This window comes from Dama dama, chromosome 21 (assembly GCF_033118175.1).
Source record: "Dama dama isolate Ldn47 chromosome 21, ASM3311817v1, whole genome shotgun sequence".
NCBI classification, from domain to species: domain Eukaryota; kingdom Metazoa; phylum Chordata; class Mammalia; order Artiodactyla; family Cervidae; genus Dama; species Dama dama.
The window spans coordinates 67113896-67139549 of NC_083701.1; the positions used below are offsets into that span (position 1 = coordinate 67113896).

Consider the following 25654-nt stretch of genomic DNA (forward strand, 5'->3'; position numbering starts at 1 on the left):
CTAAAGAACTGCACTGGAAACCTTATTTTTTTAAAAAAAAGACTATACATATCTGCTTTATTAACTAAACAACTTTCTCTGTTAATCTACTCACAGTCTGAAGAAAAGCAGGAAATGCTCTCACAGGAACACTTCTGTGGAAGGACCTAGCCTAAAAGAGGAAGACAAAAGAAACTGGTTTGAAAGACAAGTATTTCTGGAAATTAACTCTCTCCCTCTGAAAGTGGACACAAAGCAACACCAGGAGTTTCAAACAGCAGAGCTAGGGCCTTTCTTGAAAACAAGAAAACAGTCATCTCTTGCTGGTTGACATTAACTTGCCAAACCTAAAGATATCAGGAAAAGGCAGTATATTAAGAATTCTATTTATTTGACTCTGCCAGGTCTTAGTTGTGGCATGCAGCACCTTCAGTTGCAGCACGTGGGATCCAGTTCCCTGACCAGGGACTGAACCCAGGCCCCTTGCATTGGGAACATGGAGTTTTAGTCACTGGAAGTCACCAGGGAAGTCCCAAGAATTCTATTCTTTCTGACATTTGGTTTTGGCATTTCTAGCCGCCACAACTTTGACCACTGCTGCCCCCCCCCCACACACAGAGCACCCCTGGATACAGAAGGCCACCTGTAAATTATGTGTGGATTTTTAACAGCGTGGAAGGTTGGCTCCCTAAGCCCTGAGGTTGTGCAAGGGTCGACTGTATTTGCACACCAGTCCCAGCACCTCCCCAGCCTGGACGTCAGCCTCTCTCGTCAAGATGAATATAAGACCCTCCCAGCCATGGTTCCTGCATCTGTGTTCCCCAACCTTTAATTCATGCCACACAATTAGCCAAATTAATGTCATAAAGTCATTGTTTAACTCAACTCCCTGATAGATCATGTCTCAATTACTCATCTTAGAATTCAAGGCCTTCACATCTTGAATCCAATCTCACCTATCCAACCCAGCTTCCTACTGCCCTGGACTAGAGCCTCAACCCACTTGGAGTAATGCCCACCCTCCACCTTCCCCAAGCCCACCTCTGTCTACAGGCCTTTGTTTACATCGACAGAAACTAAACTCCCTGACACACTTCTCAACGCACTGTACTCCAGTTTTACTCCATCTACTAAAATTGCTCTCTTCAAGATCATTCACAATTTACTGAGCAGCATACCCCTCTTTTCTCTTCATTCTCTCGGAGGAGTGCAGGACTTCAGTATTTCCCATTCTTGGAATCTGCTCCTCCCTCACGTTTCCAAGACACTGACTCCGAGTTCTCCTTCTTGCTAATAAGTGGCCCTTTCTCTGATTACCTGAGAACTAGAGGTGGGTTCAAGGTTCGGCCTTCGGTCTTCTTGTCTAAATATACACTCTCTTTGGACAAGAGCACATCCGCACCTGGAGTTTTAACCCTAAGCCTTCCATCTGGATGACTCCCCAGGCTGTATCTCCAGTTCTGACCTCCTTTTAAAGTCATCTCCTACAATCTGCATTCTGGCCCCCCTCCCTGAATGTCCCCGAATCCCCTTAAATTCAGCGATGCCCAGAGGCTACTGACGAGCAGCCAGCACACCACTGCTCTTCTACTGCTGGCTCCGACTGGCACGAGCACAGCCTATACTCTAACTTCATGAAACCTGCGACTGTCCTGCTCCCTGACCCTGTCACAATCTCACCAGTTACCAAGTCTAGCTGCTTCTTCCTCTTACGTGTCGCTTCAGTCGTGTCCGACTCTTTGCGACTCCATGGATTGTAGCCCGTCAGGCTCCTCTGTCCACAGGAGTTTTCAGGCAAAACCACCACCGGCGTGGGTTGCCCTGCCCTCCTCTAGGGGATTTCCTGAGCCAGGGATCAAATCCGCATCTCCTGCATCACAGATGAATTCTGTACTGCTGAGCCACCGGGGAAACTCGTTATATGTATGTATGTATGTATGTATGTATGTATATTCACACACATACATGTAAAACATCTACCCTCCCTAAATCAGACACTCTTTATTTTTTAATGACTTATTATGGCTGAATTAGTTGCTAAGTATTAAAGTAATCAGTAAGTATTAAACCTAGACAGCATATTAAAAAGCAGAGACATTATTTTGCCAACAAAGATCCATATAATCAAAGCTGTGGTTTTTCCAGTAGTCATGTATGGATGTGAGAACTGGACGAAGCCAAAGAATTAATGCTTTTGAACTGTAGTGTTGGAGAAGGCTCTTGAGAGTCCCTTGGACTGCAAGGAGATCAAATGAGTCAATCCTAAAGGAAATCAACCCTGAATACTCATTGGAAGGACTGATGCTGAAGCTGAAACTCCAATACTTTGGCTATCTGATGCAAAGAACTGACTCACTGGAAAAGACCCTGATGCTGGGAAAGACTGAAGAGGAGAGAAGCGGATGGCAGAGGATGAGATGGTTGGATGGCATCACAGACTCAATGGACATGAGTTTGAGCAATCTCCAGGAGATAATGAAGCTTGGTGTGCTGCAGTCCACGGGGTTGCAGAGTCAGACATGACTGAACAACTGAACAACCACAAAGTAATAAATCTGAGAACCACTTCTTTGTACTTTCTGGGCTTTAATAACTTAAGTGGAAATTTTAATTTCAGAAACTATTTTGACTGAGCAACCTAGGTAAGTTACAAAAATACTTGCTGCAACAAATTTGCCCTTATATTGTATTCTGCAAATAAGTATACCTGCAAGATTCAAAGACCACCATGGTTTCAGTGACACGATTTCCCTCTTACAAATCTCTCTTTGGCGATGTTGCAGGTATGAAATAAGACTGAGCCACAGGACAGCCGCAGCCCTTTGGACTCCCCTGCAATTCCTATAGCATTCACTCATATCCTGGAAGCAATCAGGTTGAAGCTACCAAGAGGGTTTAAGAATGCAATAAATCAGATACTCTTTCAAATGTGGCAAAAGGAAATGATTTACTAGAGATGATTATTAGAGTATGCAGGATGGAAGCCAAATTACAGCCCGGTGAACAAGGTCACAGTGGTGAGGGCCTTGAGGTAAAAATAAACATAGAACACATCTTCAAAAAGGGTTAACTGGGAGGGAAAAGTAAGAAAGAGAAGGGCCTCACGGGCCGCCCAATGAAAGCAATAGCAACAAACTAGAAGATAAACAGGGCACGGTGTCGGAGAGGCCAGCTGAAAACACCAGCTGGGAACTGCTGAGGATGGAGTCCTGGGAGGGCGGAAGAGGAGAGGCATCAGCCTTGACCAGCCAGGAAGACACACTCTCCCCGGAGAGAAAGAGTAACAGTGAGCGGATGGGTCCCAGAGGAGCCTCACTGAGGAAGCTGAGGAGGAGAAAGGGGGATTTTTAAAAAGCAGAAAAAGTTTACAGTAGGCCCTGAGATACATCTGCTGGGATTTCAGTGAGCAATGGATATGCACTGTTAAACTTAAAAACGCTACAACCACGCCTTAGGAGTAGCCACAGCTAGAAATGATGGTTTCTTCAATGATTCCGCCAGAGACTACTTACGTGCTTTAGGTGCAGGTGTGCCTGGCTGGCAACATCATATACCACATCTCTCACGTTTCTATCTTGACGCCTCTGTAGAAAATCCTCTTGTGAAACACCATGCTACATGGGAAAATGCACATTATGTTTGGAATCAAAAAGCACACTTAAAACTAACTGAGCTCAAGACAGCAGGGGTTAGAACAATGTGCACAATAAAATGCCTCTTTTGGTTTTTAAAATATAACTATATGTACGTGTCACACACAAACACACTGTCTCTCCTAGGAGAATATGCAACAAGATGCTAAGTAAACAGCTGTACCTAGAACAAAATAAACTAACAGATTAAGAAATTCAAAAGAACAGAATAATGAACCTCATCCAGAAAACAAAGGTTCTCATAAACAGTATTCTTTCCTAAGGATTACTTCCTCCTTTAAAAGAACAGGCTAAGGTGAACACTAGGACTAATTATGTAATTGCTGGGAAGGGAGTGAAGCTACACCAAGTGAGGTTCTCTGGACCGTCTTACACACAGCTCCACCAGGACCTAGAATGCCTGACTGATAAAACTCTGACTTGATAACTCTAGAGCAAAAATGCAATAAGCATGCGTTTCAAAGAAGTTAGAGACTAAAGAACCAAGAAGAGAATGTCCCTCCCCATATTCTTAAGGTAAATAATTAGGAGTACAAGTAACAGCCTTACCAGCATACAAATATCCATGGGAAGGAACACCCTTCTTCTGCTACCATGATAGGGCGTGGCTCTCAAGCAAGTGACGATGCCTTGTGCTTTTCCGATGTGACTGGCAGCATGGTCCGCATGAAGATCCTTTACGCCTATGATTTCAGAAATCTAGCAATTAGGCTGCTCTTTTCTCCTCAAATGCATAACAAGTCAATACAAGCAGCATAGGAAAATCACCTTAACACCTAAAAGGTGTTTATCCTGTGTTTCATATCTGAAAAACAGGATTTATGTGAGCAAAACTGGGCACAATGACAAGCTGATCATTTACCAGTAACAGGTTTCTGAACATCAACTTTTAAATAGAAGTTTCCTCAAACGACAGCATACCAAGAGCACATTTGGAATTTTAATCAGCTCTTGTGGAAAACACTGCAAGTCTTGCACTTCTTCTCCTCAGTGCAATTTCCATATGACCTCAATTTAAGTATATGCTTAACAAACTTTCTGCTCTTTGCTCCCTCCTTTCACTGCGTTGGCAAACATGTCACTGAATGGAGAGGCAAAACAGGCCTGGGAAATTGGGTAATGACTTGTATTATTCTTTTAGGCTGACATAAAGACATATTGCTTTCTTCAAATGGATGGTACTGTCCTTGCCCCAAATAATTCCATTACAATCCTCATGACAATACGTGCTCACCAATTTAGAATAGAGTCAAAAGAGCAAAAATATCTAAACTCCATAGTTCTGGTTTTTTTTTTTTTTTTTAAAAGAAAAATCTCATAAAAACTTACAGAGTTTTATTTCTTCAACCTTTGTCTTAAACATGGGAAAGTATTACTGACAGAGAAGAAAGGAGTCATGTCACAGGTCTTCCAAAGAGTAAGGGTTGCATAAAATAGTAAAATCATCTGCAATTACCAGATTATTAATTATAGCATGAGGCAGCTAAAGTACTTTTATGAGAATCTGGGTATTTTCATTAGTCTGCATTCCATTCCAAAGAAAGGTATATATTATATTCCCTTTCTACCTCGAAAGAAAAAGAAAAGCTAGTCCGTTATAGTTGGTGCAAAGAAAAATTTTAACATTAAACTGGTTAGACTGTCAAATTAAGAAAGAGTGAAGTATAAAAGGTGTTATGTTGATGGAGGAAAAAAAAAAAAAAAGGTGTTATGTTAACAGCATGGAGGTTCCTTAAAAAGCTAATAACAGAGTTACCATATGATCCAGCAAGTTTACGCCTGGGCATATATCCAGAAAAGACGAAAACTCTCATTTGAAAAGATACATGCACCCCAATATTCATAGCAACACTATTTACAATAGCCAAGACACAGAAACAACCTAAATGTCCATCAGCAGATGAACAGATAAAGAAGGTGTGGTACATACATACAACGGAATACGACTCAGCCATAGAAGGAGAACGAAATACTGCCATCTGCAGCAACATGGATGGGCCAGAGATCATCATACGGAGTAAAGTAAATCAGACAAAGACAAATACTATATAATTCCACTTACATGTGGAATCTAAAAAATAAAACTAATGAACTTATTTACAAACAGAAACAGACTTACAGACTTAGAGAACAAACTTAAGGTTACCAAAGGGGAAAGGAGTGGGAGGGATAAATGAGGAGCAGGGGACTGCAGACGCTCATCATTATATACAGAATAAACACGGATGTAGCACAGGGAACCATATTCAATATCTGTAATAACTACAATGAAAAAGAATCTGAAATATATATATAACTGAATCACTTTCCTGTATACCTGAAATTAACATAATGATGTACATCAAACAACTATATTTCAATTAAAAAAAGTATTTTAAGAAAGAAAACTATAAAATAGAAAAAAAAAAATACTTACCCAATATTTCTAGTGTTAGATAAAGAAGAGAACTCTGTGTATTTTCAGCATAATTTTCTAGTTCCTGGATATTACGATATGCTTTGTCATCCAAATTTTTTTCCTGTAAACAAAATGCTTTATTTGTTTGATGAATGGTTAATAACTTATTATAAAAATGCACAATTTTTCCCCTAAAGAAATGAGTATTAAATAATTAAAACTATTAGTTTGAACTGTTTATTACACAATAAAATAAGATAAAAATCAAATTAAAATATTAAAGTCCTACATGTTCACTACTTACAAATCACCCCTCAAAATAATACCTCAGGAATAATCTCAATGCACAAATCACCATGGACGTGGGGTTGGCTTAATTTTCACTTGCTTCTAAAGTCTAAGGTCTTTTTATACAGTTCATGGGGTTCTCACAGCAAGTCACTGTGGTGGTTTGCCATTTCCTCCTCCAGCTGACTCACTGGAAAAGCCCCTGATGCTGGGAAAGACTGAGGACAGAAGAAGAGGGCATCAGGGGGTGAGATGGCTGGATGGCATCACTGATGCAATGGACATGAACTTGGGCAAACTCTGGGAGATGACGAGGGACAGGGAGGCCTGGTGTGCTGCAGTCCATGGGGTGGCAAAGAGTCGGACACGACTGGATGACTAAACAACAACAAAGTCTAAGGTGGGGGCTTCCCTGGTGGCTCAGTGGTAAAGAACCTGCCTGCCAATGCAAAAGTCACAGGTTTGATCCCTGGGTTGGGAAGATTCCTTGAAGAAGGAAATGGCAACTCACTCTAGTATTCTTGCCTGGGAAAGGCCATGGACAAAGGAGCCTCTCGGTCTACCATGGAGTCGCAAGAGATTCGGATATGACTTAGCCACCAAACAATAACAAAGTCTAAGATATCATGGAGAAAATTACTTAACTGAGCTCCTATCTAATTAAGCATTTCAGACATTATTGCACCTCCATCCCCCCACAGAAGAAACCATATTCCGTAAAGTAATGATTGATTACCAGAATACACTATATTCAAGAAACAGAAAAACGTAAATCTTAGAACAAGCACATCTAGCAACTTTTATAATACATTTAAAAAGACTCCATGGCCAAAGTAATATTATTCCTCCACCCCTTCCTCCTGTTTTAAAACTAGGAGAAACTGGCACCAGTTTCCCAGGGGGGGGAAATATCCTCCAGACCTTTCACATTAAAAAAAAAAAAAAAACCTGAAACAATTCACACACCATAAAATCTTCTGAAGTATACAATTTCACAGTTGTAGTAAATTCCAAAGTTGTGCAATATTACCAATATCTAATTCCAGAATGTTCTCATCACCTCAGAGAGAATCCTGTATGTATGAAGCTGTCACTTCCCATTTTCCCCTCTCCTGATCGCCACAAACCACTAATCCACTTTCTGTCTCCATGGATTTGTATATTGCAAACATTTTATAAAAGGGCAGTGATACGATATGTGGCATTTTGTATCTGGCTTCTTTCAATTAGCGTATTTTCAAGGTTCGCCCATGTTGGCACATCTATTAGTATCTCATCCCTTTTAAGTGAAGAAAACATAGATAATATTCCATCGTATGTTTATTCACTCATTCATAGACTCTGAGTCATTCCCACTTTTGGACTATTATGAATAATGCTGCTATGAACATTTGTGTACAAGTTTTGCAAGGATACATGTTTTCATTTCTCTTATCAACCTAGGAGTGAAATTGCCAGGTCTATGATAACTCTATGTTTAACTTTCTGAAGAATCTGCCAAACAGTTTTTCCAAACAGCTGCACCATTTCACATTTCCATCAGCACTGTCCAAAGGGTCCCAGTATCTCCATATCCTCACCAACACCTAACTATTGTTCATTCTTTTTATTAGCGCCATCGCAATGGGTATGAAGCAGTATCTCACTGTGATGTGTTAATTTCTGTTTATTTATGTATGTTTGTGCTGGCTTTTCTCTAGTTGCGGGGAGTGGGGGCTGCTCTCCAGTTGCAGTGTGTGGGCTTCTCCCTGCGGTGGCTTCTCTTGCTGTGGACCACCGGCTCTAGGGCGCATGGGCTTCAGCAGTGACAACACGTGGGCTTGGTAGCCGCAGCCTGTGAGCTCGAGTCATTATCTCATTTTGGCTTATATTATTACTACTGTAGCCTATGGTTATTAACAGATTGTATCCAAATAAACTAAATAAACTTACGTTTTCATGACAACAGTGTATGACAAATATTAGGTCAAGGACACTCAGCCAACAATGTGTCAGAAAGAACACACAGATCAGTCCCAGTCATCAAGCAATCTGCAAGCCTGGTTGGAACTAGAACTTAGTTCTAAGTGTAAGATTCTATTTGCTAGAACCATCAGACTTTCTTTATTCATTCTATTTGGACAGCGCTTCAAGCACTGGATGTATATAATGATATATGTACAACTATTCTCATTTTGATGATATTAAGGAATTATCCATACTTTTTAAGGTCTGATTATCACATTATAGTTATATTGTATACAAGTTTTTTCTTTTCAATTTTTATTTTATATTGGAGTTGATTTACAATGTTGTGTTAGTTTCAGGCACACAGCAAAGTGATTCAGTCATACACATACTTACATCTATTCTTCAGATTCTTTTCCCATTCAGGTTATTACAGAACACAGAGTTTCCTGTGCTATACAATAGGTTCTTGTTGATTATCTGTTTTATACAAGTTTTTATCTTTTCAAGTTACATGTATATTTACAGATCAAATGACAACATGTCTTGGGTTTACTTTAAAATAATCTAATAGGGTTTAGTGAGGGAAGTTGGTAGAAAATAAATGAAATAACATTGGACATGGGTTTATAACTATTAAAGCTGGGTGACAGATACGTGAAAGTATATTACACTATTCTCTCTACTTTTATATAAGTCTGAAAATTTTCTATTATTTAAAAAACACCAAAATAGTAGAGTATGATATGCACATGCATGCCTCCGCCTGGATGCCCGTTTGCCTGTCTGTCTCCAGGTACTGGGATAGGAGCCTGAGGTAGGTGGCATGCAGTGATGGAGAACAGATGAAATGGCACAGTTCTCTAAAAGTCTCCTTCCTCCAAAATAATATACATATTAAAAACATTTCTTCCCTGAAAAATTAGCCTAAGGGTTAAAAGAGGAAAAAAAACAAGACATGAGCAATTGCAACTTACTCTCTCATCAATGATTTTCATAAGCCATCTTTTAGTCAGATTATGTCTTCTGACAGCCTAAAAAAACAAGTTTTAAGTTTTTAGAAAGTACCACAAATGACTTCTGTAGACTTGAATAACATAAACAAACCAAATACAAAACCAGGCCAGGGAACATTTGTAATAACTCTTCACCAGACAGCTATGTTAAAAACCTAGGGAAAAAGAAAATGTCTCTAGAAAACATTTTAAAACATTTCCAAGTAAAGATAATATATCCAAAACCTTTTCACTAATCTTTTCCTTATACTATTAGTAATTAGTGAATCCACTTTCAAAACAAACAAAAAAACAAGAATTAAGCAGAGCAAGCTTCTCTACGTGATATGCCTCAACTTCTATGCTTATTACAAACTTTTCCCCCATAAAATGAAGACCCTATTTAATGAAAATAACCACTTTATAAAAAAGAAAAGGGTAACAAAGCTCCAAAGAAAACAATCTGCAGGGTACAATGTTATCTTTTAAGTAAAGACACTCCATTAACAAAGAGCACACTTAGTGTTCAGATTTTGGTCTCTAATACCATTTCCATCAAAGGAAACAGACTCTAAAAAAGGGGATTCCAGAGCTGGAACAAGGGAGATTCAAGAGGATCCTAAACCATTTTATTGTGCCAGAAAATAGAAAGTGCAAAAAAAAAAAAAGATAGGAAGCATGTTAGGACACAGGAGCCAGTTTGAAGGGACTCTCGTTGTCCAATTATGGGACTATTTGAATACCAAATAATTAAGTACAGTAATGAGGTATAATCTGCCTGCCAATGTAGGAGACATGAGACGTGGGTTCATTCCCAGGGTTGGGAAGAGCCCCTGGAAGAGGAAATGGCAAACCAATCCAGTATTCTTGCCTGGGAAATTCTACAGACAGAGGAACTTGGTGGGCCACAGTCCATAGGGTCTCAAAGAGTTGGACACAACTAAGCGAATGAGCATGCATGCAAGCAATGAGTTATAAAGTACTGAAAAAGAAAAAAAGAAATTCAGGAGTTTATAACAATAATTAATAAACAAATAAATAACATAGGAGCGTGAGAGCACTTGCTTACAGTAGCGTGCCAAGTGGTAAATGTGAACAGAGCATTAGAGTTGGGACATTATCACTCTGTAATCGTAACAGTAAAGACTGGATAAGAACCATCAGTGCATGTTACGTTTCACAGGAAACTGATGAGGAGCAGGATATTTGCATTGTCTTAAAGTTGATTAGTTGCAAGGGAAATTCTAATTATACAGTAGATTACACATTGGGAAAACCGGGCAACATCTTGAATGTTAAGGAAAATGAACAATGCCAAGAAAGGACAGATGGACAGAATGTGTCTCCAGATGTGACGCTCCGAGAATACATCACCGAGGCAGTATTCTAGCCAAGAGCGCACAACCTGAACCATCTAAGCAGGAGAAAACATTAGACAAATGCAAAATGAGCAATGTTCTACTACAAAAAAAAAAAGATGTTATACACTTCAAAAATGTCAATGTCATAGAAGGCAAAGAAAAGCTATGGAAATGTTCCAGCTTAAAGTAAGCTAAAGAAATATGACAAAAAATACCTGACTGGATCCTACACTGGAGGGGAAAAATACATTAATTTACATTATTAGGTCAACTGACAAAATTGGAATATGAATGGAAAATCAGATGAAAGTTATTTCAAAGTTAAATTTACTAAAGTCAATAACTATTCTGGTTAAATAAGACAATGTCTCTATTCTTAGGAAATACTAAAGTATTGAGGGATAAAGAGACATAATGTAAGCAACTTATACTCAAATAATTTAAAAAAATTATGTGTGAAAATATACAGAGATCATGCCAGCACACACACATGTGAGTGAGCACATACAAATAATTAACAAATAGGATAAAATGTTAACAACAGGTAAATCTGGGTAAACGACCTAGAAGTGTTCTTACAATATTTTTAATTTTGTAACCTTCCTGAAATTTTGAAGCTATTTCCAAATAAGTTTTTAAACACTGCTTTTTTGCCAAGTCAACACCAGGTATAATACATTTTCACAAGAAATATTAGTAGTGAAACATAAAGTCTCCGGGATATCCTACACTTCAACTGAGACTCTAAGATGTCACTGATATTAATGTAAAGGCTGGCAGGCCCACCAATACACATCCATGTGGCAAAGGATGAAGTGTGTAGAACGGAGCCCACTTTGCCTGACAGGCACGCAGCAGAAGCTAGGAGGGCGGCAAAGAGTTGCTTTGTAAGTGTTCTCAGCATTGCTACAATTACCCAGCAGCACTCCCACGGGCCTCTCTCCCCAGTTCCAAGAGCCAGCCTGGGATACCTCAGTCACCTCAGTCTTGCTCTCCTTTTGCTCCGTACATGTCTGAGTAGGGCAGGGATGTTTGATCTTTGTAACCACACCATCAAGCACCATTCCTGGCATATGAAAGTACTCAGTAGATACTAAACCACTGAAAAGTCAGACTCCTATTTACTCAAGACTGACGCTGTAACAGCTGCAGTCCCTTGACCACAAAACAGAGTTCTGTCTGATTCTGAAGGAAATCGGATATCAAGATAAAAAAACACATACTTATAAGAAGCTAAAAACCTGTTGAATAAAGGTATCAAAACTTTGGAAATAGAAGCCAGATGGAATAAAAATCGTGGCTATAATTATTAGAAATTATAAGAATTCATCTCTTCTGTGCTCTAAAAGCAGCAATGAAACAGTGCGGCAGGAATGGACCTTCTGTTCCCCGATTTAACCTTCTACAGAACCCGAAGTTCTTTAAGCAATCAATGGAAAGTCTGACGGACAGTGGCGCAATAAGCGTGTGCTCCAGCAGAACGCGGAGAAGCAAAAAACACACCATCAGGACAACCGCTCTGAACACTACCTGCTTCCTTCAAATGCTCACGTTCATCTGCAATACCTGTCATATCAGAGAGCTGGCCAACATTAATCACCAAAATGTAAGCAGCTTTTAAAACTGGACAAATTGGCATACATGTAAAACATTCTGTAATTCAGATATGTCTTCTGGCATTTAAGTGAAGCCAAGACAAGATAAATTTATGTTAAATAAATCTCTGATCTTTCAACTTATTTCCTGACAAAGGCCAGAATTTTCGATACAAGTCTTAGCATATACTTCTAACGCAAGTCAGGTTTGCATATAAAATAAGCAGTTTCTGGACTTTGGAGAAACTTTCCTCTAAACTGAGTCAGCCAGGATGAGGTTCTTGAAGTGGGATGAATAAAGGGAAACAACTAATCGGATACTCAAGAGCTTCCCATCCACTTTTCCTTCCCAGTCCCTGGTGGAGGGGCCTGGCTCTCCAACTACTGAGGCTCTGTGAAGTCAATCTGGGGCCCAGAAACAGGGCCTGCCTCTGCTGGGGCACAGACCTGAGAAGGGGTGTACCAGTCAGGCCTGTCAGAGGCTCCTGGGACAGACGCTGTCTTCTGGCACTCACAATACGACAATGCGGACACAGATCAACGACCAAAGGAGCCTAAACCCCGTCCTCTGCTCCTAGTTCAACATATTTCTAAACTGCGTTAAGGCTAGTTGTGAATGAGGAATCCATACAGCTTTAACGTAAACTAACTACTAAATACATCTTAGTGTACAAATAACAACCTCGCCCATAGGCTTCCATTCTCAGATACCTAAACTTCATCAACAAAGAGGCAATTCTATGAAACCAGACAAGGCAGCTTTAGGAATGATAAGAGCACAAAAGATCAATGCATCATCATTTTCTACAGTCCAGAGTATGAACTAAAGCACTGGAATAAGGAGCTACTTGGCAGAGAGAATAGAAAATTTACCTGTCATTGTTTCAAAATTTGTAGGGTTTAAATTCTGCAACCAAACATGTGGAAAATAATTTATAACAGACCAAATTCCTCTTTCTTCTTTTAATAAACACAGTAAAGATGTGTGCAGGAGGAGGAAGACTCAGGAGACTCTGCCCTTTGAGGGGTATTTCCCCTCAGAGGGTCATCATAGCAAACAAGATGGGGTGCTGGAAGTGGGCCATTGTCAGTGGTGTCAGTGTGGCTCTGGTGTTCACCATCGCGATAATCGTGGGCTTCTCGCTGCAGAAACGCACCATCCTGCCAGGCTGTAAACAGAATGGGACCTGCCGCTCTGATGCAGACATGCTGGACTACCTGCTGAGCTTGGGTCAGATCAGCCAAAGGGACGGCCTGCTCGTCACCTGGTACCACGCTGCCAACAGCAAGGAGCAAATGAAGGCTGCCCTCAGCAGTGACATCATGGTCCTGGAGGTAGACATCACAATAGAAGGGCTCGGCACAGTCAACGAGACTGGAGTCCCCATCATGGCACACCCCCCAGCCATCTACAGCGACAACACCCTGGAGCAGTGGCTGGATGCTGTGCTGGCCTCTTCCCAGAAGGGCATCAAACTAGACTTCAAGAGCATCAAGGCTGTGGGCCCCTCCCTGGACCTGCTTCGGCGGCTGACAGAGGTGGGGAAAGTTCAAAGGCCTGTGTGGATCAATGCCGACATCCTGAGGGGTCCCAACGTGGTCAGATCAACAGAGGTCAATGCCACACAGTTCCTGGCCTTGGTCCAGGAGAAGTATCCCAAGACAACCCTGTCTCCAGGCTGGACTACCCTATATCTGCCCTTGTTCCCAAATGGGACATATACCCAGACCATGATGGAGAAGATGCAGGAGCTGGTGGGAGCACTGCCCCAGAAGGTGACCTTCCCCGTGCGGGCTGTCATGGTCAGGGCTGCCTAGCCCCAATTCAGCTGGCTGCTTGGCCAATCTGACAGGTATAGCCTGACAATGTGGCAGTCCACCTTGGACCCCTTGACGGTGGACGACCTCCTCTACATCCGGGACAACACCGCCACCCACTAAGTCTACTATGACCTCTTTGAACCTCTCCTGTCGCAGAGTTCAAGCAGCTCGCCATGAATACTTCATGGAAGCAAAGCTACTACACTGGGGGCAGCCTGATCCCTGCTCTCCAGCACGCTGGGGACGAGGGTCTGAGCGTGGAGTGGCTGGTTCCTGACATCCAGGGCAATGGAAGCACAGCAACAGTGCGGCTCCCAGACCAAGAAGGCATGATCCTGCTGGACGTGGGCCTCCAGAAGCCTGCAGCTGGAGACCCCGTGCCCATCGTCCGCACCCCAGATGGCCGTGCCCTGATGCTGGAGTCCTGCCTACAGCAGCTGGCCATGCACCCCGGACGCTGGGGGGTCCACGTGCACATAGCAGAGCCCGCCACCCTCCGGCCGTCCCTGGCCACACTAGCCATCCTCTCCACCCTTGGCCGCCTGTCTAGGCCCGTGTGGGTCGGGGCCACAGTCTCCCACGGGAGTTTCATGGTCCCTGGCTATGTGACTGGCAGGGAGTTGCTTACAGCTGTGGCCAAGGTGTTCCCCCATGTGACAGTGGCCCCAGGCTGGCCCGAGGAAGTGCTGGGCAGTGGCTACAGGGAACAGCTGCTCACAGATATGCTGGAGCTGTGCCAGGGCCTCTGGCAACCCGTGTCCTTCCAGCTGCAGGCTGGACCTCTGGGCCAGAGCCCCGCTGGAGTCGTGGCCCGGCTGCTGGCAGCCTCCCCCGGGGCCACAGTCACGGTGGAACACAGCCCTGGCCGGGGCCACGATGCATCTGTGCGGGCAGTGCTGCTGGCAGCCAGGGCCGTGGAGAAGACCCGAGTCTACTACAGGCTACCCCAGAGCTACCGCCAAGAATTGCAGGCAGATATTGGCAGACACTGAGCACCCAGGGGTGCTGGCCCGGTGGACCCCAGCTTCCCTCGGGGGAGGCAGGAAGGAATAAATGCCTCTGCTTCCTCAAAAAAAAAAAAAAAAAAAGATGTGTGCAAATTATTTGTTAATGATTTTAAGTTCTGTCAAAACTAACATATATCTGAACGTTACATGAGCCCAAGAATATTTTCAGGACAGATTCCCCATTGGCACTATCCAACTTGTATGTAACAAAAAGTATGCTTAAATAACATTCATACAAATGAAAAGTAGCTGTTTTTGTTTTACCTTCCATAGTTCAATGGCCACAGGCTGATGTGGTGGATTGTCACCATATATATCATCCACAGTTTTCTTCCAAAACTGCATTCGCATCAGTCCAATTGTTTTCTCAGAGACAGAGTCCTTAATCTATAAACAGGGTTTAAAAACATTAACAACTGCACTACTCAGAGTCTCAGAAATCATTAATTATAACTGCAAAATCATATAATTCAGTCTTCTCTGCATTTAATTTTTCCTTGAAGTTATATATCAGTTAAATTTTCACCATTATGAGTTACCTAAGTAAAAGCTACAGATTACTTGGTGATTATTCAAAAATATTCTCAAGGTCTACATTCAAAAATATGAGCAATTCTTCTAAAAAAGTTATAAGGAAAAACAGAGGAGGGGGGACATTTTGTTTAAAAGAAATTTAAGAAAGATCGACCAGTCACATATAGACCTATTTGAATCCGGATTTAAAGAGAGACACAACTAGGAAAATCTGAACACCAGATGTTTAATGATATTAAGGAATTATTTTTAAATTTTTAATGTATAATAATAGTAGTGTTATTTTTTTAAGTGGATTCTTTTAGAGATGCAAATTGAAATATCTGCAGATGGAAAAATTCATCTGAAACATAACTTCAAAATAACCTGGAGGTGGGGATGATGTGGCTGAGGAGTAAAGATGAAAAACAAGATTGGCCATGAGTAAGTAACAGCTGCAGGTGGGTGATGGGGTACATGAGGGTTCATTATATTTCTCTCTCTGTATATGGATATACTTCATTCTAGACATGATTGAAATTTTCCAATGAAGTTTTAAAAAATAAGTGGAAGCGAAGAAAAACAATCCTCACTTGGTTAGTGATAGCACAAATATTTTTTAAGTCTGAAGATAAACCTAGGAAATAGAACCAGCAGCTTTTTAGAGGAAGCAGAGAAGGAAATATTATTTATCAAACGTCTACAAGTTCCAGGCCCTGTGCAAGTACTGTACCAGATGTTACCTGGTCACAATCATCAGAACAAACTCACAGGGTCCTTACCAACACATTCATTCTACAAGTACAGAAATTGCAGCTCAAAAAGGTAGAAGCTTATCTCAGGTACATGGAGAAGACTGTGGCGAGGGTAGGGGCTGACTCCAAAGGGACACATCCAGGAATCTTTCAGGTTGATGGAATTGTTCTGTATCACAACTCTGATGGTACATACATGACTTTAAGCAGTTTTCAAAACCTATAGGTCTATACACCACAAAAAGCAAATTTTACTGTGGTACATTTAAAAAAACTCATTTGTTTATTCACTAAGTAACTTTTTAAAAGAAGACTGTTAGATTCTTTCCCTAACTTACTACTGATTAAGAATGGCCTTGTTAAGTTCTGGCAAGAATCATCAATGCATGCTAAATCTAGGAGGAAAATTTTTTATTTCTAACTGAGCTATAATTGACACTTAACAGTTTCATAGTTTTAAGTATACAATATGATTTGATATGAGAGTGGTGGGCTACAGTCCATGGGGTCGCAAAGAGTCGGACATGACTGAGTGACTAAACCTACCTACCTACCTATATATTGTGAAAGATCACCATAGGTGTCATTAATATCTACTATCACCACACAAAATTAGAAATCTGTGTATGTCGAGAGCTTTTAAGATCTGCTCTATTAGCAACTTTCACATGCGCAGTAACAGCACTAGCTGTGCATTTCATGCCCACGCCTTATTTACCTACAATGGCAAGTTTCCACCTTTTAACCACCATCACTCATTTCACCCACCTCCTACCCCTGCCTCTGGAGACCACCAATCTGTTCTCTTTACCTATGAGCTTGGGAATTGTTTGTTTTGCTTTTGCTTTAGATTCCACATGTAAGTGAGATCATATGGTATGTGTCTTTGTCAAACTCATTTCACTTAGCATGAAGCCCTCAAGGTCTGCCTGTGTTGTCACAAATGCCAAGATTTCCTTCTTCTTTACGGTAAGTAATAACTCATTGGGGAGATATACCTCATCTTTTTTAAAAAATATATTTACTCATTTATATTTTCGGCTGCAGCGGGTCTTCGCTGCTTCCCCCGGGCGTGCCCGAGTTGCGTGAGCCGGGCTGACTCCGGTGCGGTGCACAGGCTTCTCACTGCGGTGGCTTCCGTGGCGGAGCACAGGCTCCGGGGCGCACGGGTTTCAGTGGACGCAGCAAGTGGCCTCGGGTGGCCGTGGGCAGGCTCTAGGGCGCTCAGGCTTCAGGAGCTGCAGCTCGTGGGCTCAACAGCCGTGGCGCACAGGCTTCAGTTGCCTGTGGCATGTAGAATCTGCCTGGGCCAGGGGAACCTGTGTCCCCTGCACTGGCAGCAGATTCTTATCCACTGTACACCAGGGAGGTCCCGAGAAACCACACCTTTATCCAGTCATCCACAAATGGACACAGGTGGCTTCCATGTCTTGGCTATTGTAAATAATGCTGGGATGAACAAGGAGGTGCAACTCTTTTTCCAAGTTAGTGTTTTCATTTCCTTTGGCTAAATACCCAGAAATGACTAGATTTTGTGGTAGTTCTAATCTTTTGAGGAAACTCATACCATTTTCCACAGCGTCTGCAGCAACTTACCTTCCCACCAACAGTGCACGAGGGTTCCCTTTCCTCCACATCCTCAACATTTGTTATTTCCTGTCTTTTTGATGACAGCTATTCTAATAGGTGTGAGGTGATACCTCACTGTGGTTCTGATTTGCACTTCTCTCAAAGTGATGCTGAGCACATTTTCATGTACCTATTTGCCGTATATGAGGTAAATTTTGATGAGGACCACAGTCTTAAAATGTCTCCTCACATTCAACAGGAAAAAAATATTAACATCTTGACCAGCGACCAAAATTGGTATCACCAGTAAGAGGCATACAAATGTGTCATGCTCATTGTGATTCCCTGAGAAGGACATACACCATTAAGACAGTTAAGTATGACTAGAAATGTTTAATTGTGACAAAAAATAAACTCCAAATGAGAAATATTCAAAATTTTAAGAGGAACAATATGGTTTTTTAAATGTCAATGTTTAATAGAAGACAAAGAAAAGCTATGGAAATGCTCCAGATAAAAGGAGGCAAAAGAGATACGAAAGCTATATGTAATATGTGATCTTAGTTTGGATCCTGTACAAAAGGGTTTAAAGATGCCATAAAAAACATCATTCAGTCATTTGACAGAACTGGAAACCAGAAGGTAGATTAAATAAAACTAGTGTATCTGTCTCAAATTTACTCAAACTGGTAACTGTTATGAAAGAGAATATTCTTGTGCTAATGAAATACAGCTCAAGTTTATGAGTAAAGGGCCATGGTTTAGTAAGTTACAGTAAAATGATTCATAAAAAGAAAAACAGTGCACGAATGTGTGTGCATATATATGTACATATATGTGCATATATATGTATATGCACGAATGTGTGTGCATATACAGAGAGAGAGAAAAAGAGAGGGAGAGACGAAGGAAGAGAGAGAAGGGGACAACTTGATAAATCAAAAGGGGCCCAATATTAACAAAAGGGCGCATTGGTATTCCTTGTACTATTCTTACTCTTGTGCACGTGAAAGTATTTCCAAATAAAAAAAAATTTTTTAATGGTCTTAGTGCTGGGTGGGTCTCTTTCAGTGTTCAGATCCCATGGCATATGATCTATTCTAAATACAGCATCAAGAGTAATCCTTTAAAGATGTGGGCACATATATACAATGGAATGTTACTCAGCCATAAAAAAGAACGAAATAATGACATATGCAGCAACATGGATAAACCTAGAGATTATCAGATTAAGTGAAGTAAGTCAGAAAAACAAAGAAAATACCATGTGATACCACTTATTTGTGGAATCTAAAATACGACACAAATAAACTTATCTACAAAACTGAAACAGACGCACATAGAGAAGAGACCTGTGGTTGCCAAGGGGGAAGGATGGATTGGGAATTTGGGACTAGCAGATGCAAACTATCATACATAGGATGGACAGACAACAAGGTCCTCTAGTACAGCACAGGGAACCATACTCAACACCCTATGAAAAACATAATGGAAAAGAAAAAATAAGTTAAAAAACTTTTTTAAAAGACTAATCAGTGTCCTCCTGCAGTTCCAGCCGGCCCCCACCAGCAAAGAGGAGAAAATCTCAGTCCAGAGGCGGCCGCCAGCCTCCGCTGACTTCAGTGGATGGTTGAATTAGACTGCCATTGTTACAGGGTTGGAATTCTTTCCTCTGTGAGGATGGCTTCCCAACCATGGATGTGAAATTTAATACATGTTTTACAGTCTCTGGGGGAAAAAAAAAAAAAAGACTAATCATTTCAGGAGGACACTGAGCTCACTTCTCCCCCAATGAACACATCAAATATACATCTACATCACTGAAAACAACCTGGAAACTGGTTAAAAAAAAAAAACAAAACAGGCTCTTCTGCAACCAAGGCTATAAAGAAAAATGCACATGGAGTTGGGCAGGGAGGGAGGAAAATCGAGGAGGCTGGGACCTGCGTCCTTAGCAGGGGACACAGAAGACGAGAGGAATATCATACACAGGTTCAGGGATCCACCCTGGGAAGACAATTACTCTTAGTTGGTGTGAAAACCAGTGGGACTTACTGGAGGGCTGTAAGAAACCAAGACTCTGCACAAGCTTATTTACTCCCAGGATTTGCATCAAGGCTGCAGGCAGAAAAGTGCCTGAGCTCTGACCAGCTGCCTGCTCCAGCCCCTTATTCAGCACTGCCCTCCACTAAGGCAAAGGCTATCACTGAGAGAAAAGGAAGCCAGCCTGGACCTGAGCCAGCACGCACGCCATGCTGCAGGCTGAAAACTGCCTGGCTTCTGTTTGGCTTCCAGGACTGTTCCAGCATGCACCCCAGCCCACCCAGCTGCCTGTTCCAGGCCCTCCGGCTCTCCACTAGGAGAGCAGTAAACACACTTAGAGGGAGGGGAGCCAGCTCAGACCAATCCTTAGAGCTTGTGTCTAGGACACGGAGCTCTGATCACACCCAGACAAGGGGATGACCGCCAAAGGAGAAGCCCAGGAAAAGCCCCAGCTCACACCTGGCTTGGCTAAGCCCCTTCATCTTTAGCCCTACCTCCCACCACGGTGGTAGCTGCCAGCACACCCCAAGAGAAGATGTGACCTACGCTCACTTCAGATCCAGCTCTCCCACCAAAATAATTGGGCACACACAGACTGCGTAGGGACAGCCCCACAAAAGGATACCCCTTCAAGATTGGGACAGGTAACCATTTCACCTAATTTCATACAGACAAAGTTATACAAAATTAAAAGACAAAGGAATATGTTTCAAGTGAAAGAATAAGGGGAAAAAACTGAGAAAAAACCCTGGTGATACAGAGATAAATAATTTACCCCATACAGTTTCATAGTAACAGTAAAAAGAATGCTAACTAAGTTTGCAAAGAGTCCATGAACACACTAAGAATTTAAATAAGGAACCAGAAACTATTAAAAAGAACCAGTCATAGCTGAAGAATACCATTAATGAAAAGTGCACTAGAAGGCATGAATAGCAGACTAGCTGATAGATAAGAACACATAAGTGACCTGGGGGGAAAAAATGGAAATTACCCATCAGAATAGCAAAAAGAAAAACTAATTTTTAAAAATGAGCATAATTTAAGGGACCTCTGAGACAACATCAAGTGTATTAGAATTCAGCTTATAAGGATCCCGGGAGAAGAGGGTGAGAAAACAGTAGAAAATGTATTTGATAAAATTATGGATGAAAACTTCTTGAAGTTGAAGAAGGAAACAGATTTCTACAGGAAGCACAAAGAGTCCCAAACAAGATGAACCCAATGAGACCCACACCAAAACACATCATAATTAAAATGGCAAAAGTTAAAGAGAAATTACAGGCAGCAAGAGAAAAACAGAGTCAAGCACAAGGGAATTCCTGTAAGGCTATCTATCAGCTGATATTTTCTGCAGAAACTATGAAAGCCAGAAGGGAGTGGCATGATATATTTAAACAGCTGAAAGGAAAAAACCTACAACCTAGGATACTCTACCCAGAAATGTTATCTTTCAAAACTGAAGGAGATAAAGAACTTCTCAGACAAGCAAAAACTAAGTTTACCAGTACTAAAGCAACCTTACAAGAAGTATTAAAGGGTCTTTTTCAAGTGGAAAATAAGATTGTAAGAAGCAAGAATTCAGAAAGGGAAAAAAAAAATCCCACTAGTAAAGACAAATCTTACAGTAAAGGCTGTGGATCAATCATTTTAAATGAGCTAATACGAAGATTAAAAAAAAATTTGTAAAAGCAACCATAACTACAATAAACAGTAAAGAGACAGCCATGAAGATGAAAAGTGTGACAATAAAAACATAAATATATGAGGGATGGAGGTAAAAAATGTAGATCTTTTAGAATATGTTTGAACTTAAAAGACTATCAGTTTAAGTCAAGTAGATACAATCACTGGTCAACATACACAACCCCATGGTAACCACAAATCAAAAACCTACAACAGATACACAAAAACCTACAATAGATACACAAAAACCAGTAAGAAAGCAACCCAAGCACAGTACAAAAGAAGATCATACGACCACAATGGAAGAAATAAATGAAGAAGAAATGAAAAGAGAAAAACTGCAAAAACAACTGGCAAACAAGTAATACAATGGAAGTAAGTCCAGTAAGTACACACCTATCAATAATTACATTTGCACTACCTACTGAATGGGAGAAAATATTTGCAAATAATAATCCTTTGAGGGGTTAATATCCAAAATTCAAAAGCAGTTCATACAACTCGATATCAAAGAACAAACAAAAGACCTAAATAGACACTTTACCAAAGAAGAGATACAGACAGCCAAGAGGTCCATGAAAAGGTGCTGAACCATCCCTAAGCACCAGGTAGATATCACCTCACATCTGTCAGAATAGTTATCATCAAAAAGACCACAAATTAAGAAATACTGGCAAGAATGTGGAGACAAGACAGTCGCAGTGCACTGATGGTGCGACCACTGAGCCGGGTGTCACCAGCTGTCATACAAAATCCACTTTTTATCTCAGGTCACAATCAAATCGAGAAATGGTCTGTTGTACAGAATAAGAGGAAACTTCAAAAAGACAATTTTTGGATTTGAAGTCAGCTCATGTGGCACCCACTTATTAAACTTTTTCACCTTTCCAATTTGCTTCAAATGCCAAACAACCACAGAACAGTTGATGTTGAATTCTTCAGCAATTTCTCCTATAGTTTTAAGAGGATCAGCTTTGGTGATCCTCTCAGTTGGCAGCCGTCAACTTCTGTTGGCTGAAGAAGTTGACACCGTGCTCCTCATCTGCAAGGTTCCTGTCTCCTCTGCAAGGTTCTTGAACCACCACTACACTGTATGTTATCAGTTCGGGGCAAATGCATTGCTGATGCTGAGAATTGTCTCTGCTGCTTTACAACCCACTTTGAACTTGAATAAGGAAACTGCTCGAATTTGCTTTTTGTCTAACATCATTTCCCTAGTCTGAAATAAATATAAAATAAATAGCAAGTAATAATTAGCAAAAAAAAGTGATAAATGTGCATTAAAATGATGTATAACATAACCACACTTAAGAATGTATTCCAGTATCAAAGAACAAAGTTCAACAATGCAAAACTGCAATTACTTTTGCACCAATATAATAAATCCAAATAAATCAAAACCACTCATTTGAAAAGATATATGCACCCCCGTGTTCATAGCAGCATCATTTACAATAGTCAAGATGTGGAAGCAACCTAAGTGACGATCAACAGATAAATGGACAGAGAAGATACGGTTTACATACACACACACACACACACACACACACACACACGCACACACACGATGAAGTATTACTCAGCCATAAAAAAAGAATAAAATTTTGCCATTTGCAACAAGAAAGGCCCATAGGATATGATGCTTAGTGAAATAATTAGAGAAAGGCAAATACTGTATGTTATCACTTACATGTAGAATCTAAAAGTTAACACAAATGAATAAACATAACAGCAAGAAAAGAAGAGAATCAGACTCTATATACAGAGAACAAAGTACTGGCTACTAGTGGGGAGAGGGATGAGGGGAGGGGCAAGATAGCAATAGGGGAGTAAGAACTACAAACTAGGATGTATAAAATAAGTAAGATACAAGGATATACTATACAGCACAGGGAAGATAACCAATACTCTATAATAATGTTAAATGGAATATGACCTATAAAAATATCAAATCACTATGTTGAACACTTGAAACTAATATAATATTATAAACCAACTGTATTTTACTAAAAAAAAAATTTAAAGGGTAATCCTTTTAAACATGACCAAGAGATGGTCTCTTTGCTCAGAATCCTCCAACGGTTTTCCATCTCACTCAGAGTAAATGCCAAAGTGATTGCAGTGGTCTCCAAGACCTTACCTTTCTGGCCCAGATGCCTCTAACCTAATCTCCCACACCATCCCTCCCTCTCTGCTGTGTCACACTGGCCTTCTTTTCTTTGATTATGTCAGGCACACATCTCAGGACCTTTGTATTTGCTGCTCCTTTTGTCTGAAATACTATGTAGCCACGTATTTTTCACTTCTTTGCTGCCTTCAAATCTTTGCTCAAATGCCACATTCTCAGTGAGGTATTTTCTTACAGAAACCCCTGGTACACCAAACCTTCCCTAACCTCCTTAACTCTTCTATACAGAATTTATTTGCTCCTTGAGTGCAAGGACTTTGCATGTTTTACTCAGTGCTATATAACCCAGTACTTAAAATAGTGCCTAGCATATTTTGGACAATACCTATTGAATGAAGAATGAATGAACAAGATGTGTGTGCAAAAACAAACAGTAAAACAGACAGCTGCTGGGAGACAGAAGTCTTGTGAAGGGGCCACGGGGTCAAGGGGCAACCAGGGCCACGCTGCCTGGAGTGGCAGGCAGGAGCGAAAATGCCAGCATAATTGAATTCAATGAAATTTTTTAAAAAAGGCAGCAAGACACTCTTATAAGATGACAGAGAATTAGGGAAAATATGGAGGATTTATCTATTAAAAAAGGAATTTTTTATTATTTTAAAGTTACAATGGAAGACCGCAATGGAGATTATTTATTTTTAAACTGTGGTGACTGACTTAAGATGGTGAAGTGTAGTTTACACCTGAAAAAGGATAAAGTGAAAAAATACAGAACCATGACTTCTAGAAATACACCGAGGACAAACAGCCGGACTCAATTACTCTGCAGATTCATCAAGTCTAAGCTTCGTCATGCCTCAGTGCTACACTCACATCCTTTTATTCGTTCCTAGCTCACCTCCTTTCACATTCACCAGAGAAGCTGCTTCAAAACTTGCCACACTCTTCAAGAACCCCAACACTCCCACGCTCCCTCACTCTCAATAACTGATCTCTCCATTTAATTTACTGAGAAAATTAAGGCCATTCTATCTCAACTCCCTCAATGACCCTCTCCATTTCAATTTATCTTATACCTCAGCACACATTCTTCCCATTATAACAAAAGGAAGACACTCTACTTCCTTCGTTATTCTTTAGACAAGAGTTAGTATGATGTAAGATTTGGGTTTGCTATAATTACTTCAATTTCCTTTAAAGTTAAAAACTTTAAAGTTAAAACTCATTTCAAAAAGTGCTCTGAAGAACTGCTATATACATGAAAATTATGCAAATATTGTAGAGAATAAGCAGTAATACTCCGATTAATCTATTCAATTAATCGACAATGTTAATTGCATAGTTTAAAATATCCTTAGAAAAGGAAATTCCAGACTGGTCTTTCCAGAAACATTAAGTTCATTAGCTACCTTTATTTTTGGAATTGAATTGTTAAGCAGGAGAAAGAAATCCCCGGCAGAGACCTTAAGCATGTCTAACATATAAGTTACAACTATGGTTCTTTATCATTCAGCATTAAAGGTGTTATATCACAATTTTTGCAAATAATTTATAAGGTATTTTAATACCAGCCTGAGCCAGTTCCACATTGAAGGCTCTCAGTGCAAAAGCAGAGCTTCTGGATTCGGCAGGGAGTAACAGCGAACATAAATAGCCTTCATAATCTCGTTTCCTGTAACAAATAAGCAGAAAAAGGTAATTACTTTTCACTGAGTTGCACACAAAAAATACTGACCAAAATGAACAGGAAACAAGGCTTCAATTCAAAAGGGGCCTTAAGTTTCCTATATTTTATATCTGTTTCTCTGCAATTACAAAAAAAAAATGTATCTGCCTCCAATTCCAGAGCAATTACAATAATCAATCTCTATTAATTTATTTTGACATATATATAATTTTAACTATTTCAGAATCAC

General features: G+C 40.6%; 1 protein-coding gene, 1 non-coding gene and 1 pseudogene across 6 annotated transcripts in view; 1 reads left to right on the plus strand and 2 right to left on the minus strand.

The window, feature by feature from the left end:
- NDUFAF6 (NADH:ubiquinone oxidoreductase complex assembly factor 6) overlaps positions 1-25654 on the minus strand; it is a 39178-nt gene that overhangs the window by 4613 nt on the left and 8911 nt on the right. For 3 of the 5 annotated variants that reach the window (XM_061123734.1, XM_061123735.1, XM_061123738.1), the window contains exons 2-8: positions 25311-25410; positions 15309-15431; positions 9243-9299; positions 6049-6151; positions 4182-4315; positions 3492-3593; positions 95-151 (exon numbers count right to left, since the gene is read on the minus strand). In XM_061123734.1, coding sequence (XP_060979717.1) covers positions 95-151; positions 3492-3593; positions 4182-4315; positions 6049-6151; positions 9243-9299; positions 15309-15431; positions 25311-25410 — 676 coding nt within the window. Of the gene's footprint in view, positions 1-94; positions 152-3491; positions 3594-4181; positions 4316-6048; positions 6152-9242; positions 9300-15308; positions 15432-25306; positions 25411-25654 lie in introns of all 5 variants that reach the window. The other 2 variants (XM_061123736.1, XM_061123737.1) reach the window with 1 other exon arrangement.
- Positions 2752-2886, minus strand: LOC133042912 (small nucleolar RNA SNORA14). The gene has a single exon (XR_009689615.1). It is a non-coding gene; the product is annotated as a small nucleolar RNA SNORA14 (small nucleolar RNA).
- LOC133042363 (protein FAM151A-like) lies at positions 13041-15055 on the plus strand (annotated as a pseudogene).